Source organism: Myotis brandtii, unplaced genomic scaffold (assembly GCF_000412655.1).
Source record: "Myotis brandtii unplaced genomic scaffold, ASM41265v1 scaffold40, whole genome shotgun sequence".
Taxonomy (NCBI): domain Eukaryota; kingdom Metazoa; phylum Chordata; class Mammalia; order Chiroptera; family Vespertilionidae; genus Myotis; species Myotis brandtii.
Genome location: NW_005365372.1, coordinates 510,598 through 518,407, shown reverse-complemented (window position 1 = coordinate 518,407; position 7,810 = coordinate 510,598). Strand labels below are relative to the sequence as shown.

Sequence of the window (7,810 nt, the reverse complement as noted above, 5' to 3'; positions counted from 1 at the left end):
TGGGATCAGGAAGGTGTAGTGCATTATGAGCTTCTAAAACCAGGTGAAACCATTAATACTGATTGCTACCAACAACAAATAATCAATTTGAACCACGCTGTGATCGTAAAATGACCAGAATGGGTCAGAAGACACGACAAAGTAATTTTGCTTCATGATAACCCACTATCACATACTTCAAAACCAGTTAAAGACACGTTAAAAGATCTTGCCTGGGAAGTATTAACCCACCCGCCGTATTCACCAGACCTTGCTTCTTCAGATTATCACTTATTCTGATCAATGTCACACGCACTTTCTGAGCAGCACTTCAAAATGTACAAAGAAGTGGAAAATTGGTTCTCTGAATGGATTGCCTCAAAACAAGAGAAGTTCTATTGGGACGCTATCCACAAATTACCTGAAAGATGGGGGAAATGTGTAGCTAGTGATGGACATTACTTTGAATAAAGCACTTTTGATGTTTCTCTTGAAATTATTGTGTTTTCTTTGATTACAAAATCTGCATTATTAACCAGTACACTGGTATACACTTCTAATATGTAAATTCAAACTATGTGAATTTTAACGCAATAAAGTTCTGTAAAATTATACCTGCTAACTAAAGCCATTCAATACAGACGACTGTGACTTTTTTGAAGTTGCATATTTGCCTGATAATTATCTTAACAGTCACTGAATGTTACTGACCTTCACTTTCTTCAGAGCAAAATATCTTTTGTACTGGTTCAGAATGCCATGATGTTTAAAGTTTTCACAACTTTTAAACTTATATGTTTATTTTTTTTTAAATGCACCAAACCTCAGAAATACTGATGAAAGTTGGAAGGCACTACCAAAGCACTTTCACTAATAGGGATAAATACATTGAACTTATAAAGTATCTTTTAAAAGAAGCTCAAAGTGTTCTACTTTTATTAACTCCTAAATCTTTATGAAGTTCATGAAGGATGGGAATGCAGTTAATTATTAAGCCATAATGATAATTGCAACAAAAGTTATTGTAGCACTTATCTTCCAAAATGTTCCTATATCTTTACATAGATTCTTATTAATTATTAATCTTTAATAATTAAAAACTAATGATACATAGTGGACTAACAGCAATGACATGAAAAGTGAATGGCACTTTGGAGACCAATAGGGCTGCAATATGTCCTCTAAGGAGTGAGGTTAGCTTTGCGAGTTTTTGAAATGTAACTGGGCTATGATATCCTAGTACAGTGGGGCCTTGACTTACAAGTTTAATTCGTTCCGTGACGGAGCTCGTAACTCAGATTACTCGTATGTCAAATCAAGAAGTGAATGAGCTGAAACTGGTTTGGCTCAGTGGATAGAGCGTCAGCTTGCGGACTGAAAGGTCCCAGGTTCGATTCCGGTCAAGGGCATGTACCTGGGTTGCGGGCACATCCCCAGTAGGAGATGTGCAGGAGGCAGCTGATCGATGTTCCTCTCTCATCGATGTTTCTAACTCTCTATCTCTCTCCTTTCCTCTCTGAAGAAAATCAAAAAAATCTATTAAAAAAAAAAAAAAAAGAAGAAGTGAATGAGTGAGACACGTGATGCTGGGCTGATGTTGTGGCGTTCACTGTGACGTTCGCTGCGCCAACTAGCGGTGGGGTATCTGAAACTGGCTCGTAACCCGAATTTTAGCTCGCAACTCAAAGGAAAAAATCGGCCGAGAGACAGCTCGTATCTCGAAAAACTCGTTAGTCGGGACACCAGTAAGTCAAGGCCCCACTGTATAAACACCTCCTGCCAATTTCCTTACTACAACTTTAACCTTATTATGATTCCCAAGGGGCTGCAAAACAGAGCTGATTTAAACTTTTTAGCATCCTTTAGGATTCCATCAATTTGTACTCATTCACCAAGATGGCTTGGAATTAGACTATCCTTCAGGACTAGGTTGAAGATACCAGGTGTAACCAAAAGAAGAGGCAAATATCTCTGTTACATATTCCCAGGGTCAGAAACAAAATAGAATTGTTGCTTATAGTTTCATAGTTAGAAAGCTGTCAAGATGGCCATACATTCTATTTTTCTAAGTCATGATGTTACAGTAATACAGCTTGGTAATGAATTTCATTAAAATCTTGGAGGCTAACTAACATGGATTGAATGCTTGTGTCCCAGCTGAACTCACTTGTTGAAACCTAATGTGATGAAAAAAAAAAAAAAGAGAAGCCTAATGTGATGGTATTTTGAGGTTGAGCTTTTAGGAGATGGTTAGGTCATAAGAATGGAGACCTCAAGAATGGGATTAGTGCTGTTACAAAAGATACTTCCTTACTCCACCTTATGAAGACACAGTGAGAAGACGGTCTTCTATGCATTAGGAAGCAGGATCTTACCAGACAGAATCTGCCAGCACCTTGATCTTGAGCTACCTGGCCTCCAAAACTGGGAGAAATAAATGTTTGTTATTTAAGCTGCCAGTCTATGGTATTTTTGCTATACTATAGCAACCCAAATAGACTAAGATGCTAAACCTGATTTACTACACTTCCCCAAGCTGCCTTGTTTTCCCCAACTATCAACTAATTAAAAAAAGGGGGGAGGGGCAAATGATGCCCAAGGGTTCTAGGCAAACAGTCTCTCCCATACTGTCTCAAGTCAAGTTGGAGGAGGTCTGGTATAATATAAAGAGAAATACATGGGATTTTAATCAATAGATGATGGTCAAGTTGATAGCTGATCTCCAGTCTTCTCTCAGCCAGCACTACAGCCATTATTTCCCCAACTACAATATGATATTGCAATATTTTACTTGAAATAGGATATAAAGACCTAAACTAGCAATTTAATTGACTTTCTAACTGTGAGGTTGTAAGTATAAGAAAATTTATACTATAGAGCATGCAAGGAGCCTTGCACAGCTTGTGCCATTTCTTGATACAGCATTCCTGAGAAGTAGGTGTTACTAACTATATTATACAAATGAGAAAACTGTCACAAGGAAGGTTATGTCACTTGCCCGAAATCACACAAGTAGAAAGTGGCAGAGCTTAGATTGAACCAAGGTATATCAGGCTCTAAGCCCATGCTTGAAATTATGTCAGACTGCCTTTCTTTAAAAAGATTACTCTTTAAAAATTAGCTAAGTTTTATTCCATTTAAAGTTATTTTATATAAATTAAATCCCTTTGAAAGTTCTTTCAGGAAAAAATAGAGACTATAAAAAGGTATAACTATAGGATAAATTGCCTTTATGGGAACAGTAAGCTTATGAAAAATTAAAAATTAAAATTTTACTCTCAGACATCCAAATTCTCTAATGCATCTAACATTGTTAGGGTGTATGGTAAAGCAGGGGAAAAAACATGATATATTTTTGAGTTGTATTGTAGTTCTCACATGTACTGACTGTGTGATCCTGGACAAGTTATTGGAATGTGGATTTAGTATCTGTATGTCTAGATGGCCATGGAAATTAAGTGAGGTCAGGTATATAAAGTAAATGTTGATGCCTGTGTAAAACTTTCAACAATGCTAAATGTATTGTTAATACTATTGGCCTGGTGCACAAAATTCATGCACATTAAAAGGGGATTAATTAGAGGAAATATTTTAATATTGCTATTTGCCCTTTCTCTATAATAGAAGTGTCAGAGATGAAAGAAAATTAGTAAAATGTATATGAAAATCTTCCTCCTGTCAGAGTCTGGGGCACACCACGGAACCCAGTGTCAAGTCCGTGCCCATTCACGTGCACCTCAAAATCGCGTGAGACCCAGACCCAGACGGCCCCACCCCCATTGGGCTAAATCCAGACTCGGCCAGTCTCACCCTTGTCAAGCCCCGCCAGGCGGGGGCACAGCCTGAGGTCCCCTGGCCCAGAGCTGGGGCGCAGCTCCAGCCTCAGGTCCCCTGGCCCAGTGCCTGGGTGGAGGGAGAGGCCTGAGGTCCCCAATCAAGCCCCGCCAGGTGGGGGGGTGCAGCCTCATGTCCCCTGGCCCAGTGCCGGGGCAGGGGCATAGCCTGAAGTCCCCCATAAAACCCTACCAGGTGGGGGGCATGGCCTGAGGTCCCCCCGTCAAGCCCTGGCAATAGGGTGGGGGGAGTGGCCTGAGATCCCCTGTCAAGCCCCACCAGGGGGTTCATGGCCTCAGGTCCCCTGGCTTGCCACCAGGGTAGTGATGCAGCCTCAGGTCCCTTGGACCGGTGCCAGGGTGGGAGGCATGGCCTGAGGTCCCCCGTTAAGCCTCACCAGGAGGGGGGTGCGGCCTCATGTCCCTTGGCCTGGTGCTGGGGTGGTGGGCACGGCCTGAGTTCCCCAGTCAAGCCCTACCAGGTGGGGGGTGCACCTTGAGGTCCCCTGTCAAGCCCTGCTGGTCTGGGGGTACAGTCTCATGCCCCCTGGCCCGGTGCTGGGTCAGGGGGCACGGCCTGAGGTCCCCCATCAAGCCCTATTGGGTGGGGGGCACACCTTGAGGTCCCCTGTCAAGCCCTGCTGGGCAGGGGGTGCAACCTCAGGTACCCTGGCTCGGTGCTTGGGTTGGGGGCGCGTCCTGAGGTCACCTGTCAAGCCCTGCCAGGTGGGGGGGCGTGGCCTGAGGTCCCCTGGCCTGGCACCAGGGCAGGGGGAGTGGCCTGAAGTCCCCTGTAAAGCCCCACAGGGGAGAATGGGGGGGGCGCAGCCTCAGGTCCTTGCTGATTGCTTCTTAAGGCTCATTACGGGAACTCGGCCTCCACTGTGGGTGCAGCCATATTGTGTTATGGAAAACCCCCAGCCTCCGCTGTGGGCACCACCATCTTTGTGGCTGAGTGATGGTCAATTTGCATATTCCCTCTTTATTATATAGGACTAGAAGCCCGGTGCATGAAATTTGTGCATGGTGGGGAGGGTCCCATCAGCCCAGCCTGCACCCTCTCACAATCCTGGACCGCTGGCTGCTAACCACTCACCTGCCTGCCTGCCTGATTGTCCCTAAATGCCCCCCTGCTGGCCTGATCACCCCCAACTGCCCCCCACCAGCTTGGTTGCCCCCAACTGCCCCCCCTGCCGGCCTGGTTGCCCCACGCAGCCTGCTGCTCGGTCATTTGGTTGCCCCTCACTGCCCCCCCGCCAGGCTGTTCGCGCCATGCAGCCTGCTGCTTGGTTCTTTGGTCATCCCTCATTAACCCCCCTGCCAGCTGGGTCGCCCCATGCAGCCTGTTAGTCTTCCATTTGGTTGTGACGGTCACTTAGGCTTTTATATAGATAGATTGTTATTTAAAACTAAATTGAACGGGTAAAAAAAACGTAGGGAATGAAAGGTTGTGTTGGGGAGGAACTTTATGGTATGATTCAATGTTAGTTTAAGCATGCTCTAGGAAAGAACAAATACAGAAAAATCGGTAGACTCTCAATAAAAAAATGATTACTAATGATGATAGAATCCTCTTCTGTTAGGGCTAGGTTAGTTCTCATACTCTGTTATTGCTTTTCATTTTGAAGTAGAGTATTAGAAAATGAAGGGAGTTAAGGTAAGTTTATTTTTTATATTAATTGAGAATAGCCAGGAAGTATCTTAAATCCAGAGAAAACTTAAATATTGTGTTTGAACAAAGTAGAGTCTAGCTAATAGCAAGGAAAAAGGGGAAATATTCATGCTCTGCAATTCAAATTCTCTGAGATTTTTAAGAGAGATCTATGACTTTAAGGTTCTAAGAAAGGCTTATACCTCACTCTTGAGAATATTTGAAGCATATGTAGATAATTAAATATATGGAAAAGTAAAGTAATTTAGTTTTTTTACAGATAAAATTTGCTTTAATTTTTATTCTGAACATGCCTTATACACATTTTTTAAAAAGACTATGTGATTAATGTTCCACTTAATGTTTGAATAAAGCACTTCCTTTGATAAAAAGGAGTTGGCTTAGTTACAGCAGGCTCTGACTTCCCAGCCATCATCACCTAGAGAAATGATTGACTTCCCTGACAATGTACCCAGGGAAAGCACCACTCATCTAGCGACATCTCCTCACACTACAAGTAAAAATCATTATAGGAATAATCTATGTTCAAGGGGATGAATGTAGCCAATTTAGTCCTATTTTAGTGATGGCAAATGCATTGCTTCCCATAAGATTACTATTTGCTGGTCAAATAATTTTAAATGTCAGGAGAAAGCTGCCCTGTTATAAAAATTATTATATTCCACGAAGAAAAATTCAACATAATTAAACATGACCAAAAAAGTGCAAGATTCTTCAAAGAGTTGACCCCAAACCACCATTTTGAAGCAAAAAAAAATCTCAAATGACTTCAAAATTTGAATTAGGGGATCCAGGTCTCAAGTCTAACTAGATACCAACACAGCTTTTTATACCAAACAATGGTTTTTAAAACCTTTATATAACAAACTTACACATTACCTGGTAATTGTTTTGGTTTTGTGATAACCTCAATTGGTTTGATGATGCAAAATGTGAAGAAAAATTATTCCGTGGTGGATTTGTATGACTGTAAATTGTTGTAGATGCTGTATGTAATGAGGTCCGTGGTGTCAAATGGTAGTCTCTGTTTTGATATAATACATTGTTTGACAAGTCTCTAATATTCACCATCTGTGAATTTGGCATATTTCTTCCTGGCCCTGGCAAAGCTGTACTTTGGTTCTCAGCTCGAAGGGAACTGCAACTTTCATAAAATCTTGAGTAGCATGGTATCTGTGCTCCCATCAATGCTAACTCTTCCTCTCTGGCATACTCATCATCAGCATCTCCAGTCTCCATTGCAATGGACAAACAAGTTCCTTCTGCTGAACTAGGCTTCTGTGGAGGATTTCCTCCCAGAATTCTCTGGGGGTAATCACTAACTGCCAATGAAAATACTTCCCGGATTTCTAAGTTTTGTGTTCTACAGTAAGGATCTCTAATAGGTGGCTTTTGCCCACATAAGTTATGTGATGTTAGACGTGTGTGTTCAGGCTTATATGGCCTTTGAATTCCAACTGGTTCAATTTTGCAAGGTCGGTGGCACACAGATGGCTTTTGAGGTACCATAATATCAGAGTCTTGCATTGAAGAGCTTCCGTAGTTTTTCTTTGTGTACACTGAGTTTCCAGCATTTAAAACACTTGTTTGTCTTGACAAAATAATCGTTTTTTCACCCAAGAGCAGAGAGGCATTTTTACAGTGTGCTACTTGTCTTTGAACAGGAATGTGCAGCTGAAACTCGGTACCATTTTCACTGGCCGTTTTCTGAATGGGGATTTTATGTGCTTCCGTAATTTGTGTATTTGTATACTTGGTTGTCCCTTGCTTACTTAATGAACTGGCTGGACTGTATATTCCAGTCACAATGACATCATTATTGGCAGATGACCAAGAAGACTGTTGGCTTGAGGGTTGAGAAATATTAACCACATTTCTTACTGTAATGTCTGGAGCTGCCAAAGAGGTACCAGAAATAGTTCCTGTTGTTGCTGCTCCTGATTCAGAATTTTTACTGCTCATTTTTCTTCTCTTATTGCCGACCCACGTCTGGAAGAACAAAAAAAAATGTTATAGAAAATTTCTTAACAAAAAAGACAAGGTAAAACGATTTCTGTATGATAAATTGCATTTCCATTTATCAGAGAACCAAGGCCTATACAAATTAAAGGAAAAAAGAGATATAATAAAATTAAAAATAACTAAAGTATAAGGTCAGAATGATCAGGGACTTGTATTTAATAAATACCAAGGAACTTTGATAATGGAATTGTATTGTTGCTCCTGTCCTCAAAACCCAACCAAGCCCTGGCTGGTTTGGCTCAGTGGATAGAGCGTCGGCCTGCGGACTGAAGGGTCCCAGGTTCGATTCCGGTCAAGGGCATGT

General features: G+C 41.9%; 1 protein-coding gene across 1 annotated transcript in view; it reads right to left on the bottom strand.

The window, feature by feature from the left end:
• HDX (highly divergent homeobox) overlaps nt 1-7,810 on the bottom strand; it is a 139,041-nt gene that overhangs the window by 89,661 nt on the left and 41,570 nt on the right. Inside the window, exon 3 of the mRNA XM_005873233.2 lies at nt 6,364-7,473. Coding sequence (XP_005873295.1) covers nt 6,364-7,473 — 1,110 coding nt within the window. The remainder of the gene's footprint in view (nt 1-6,363; nt 7,474-7,810) is intronic.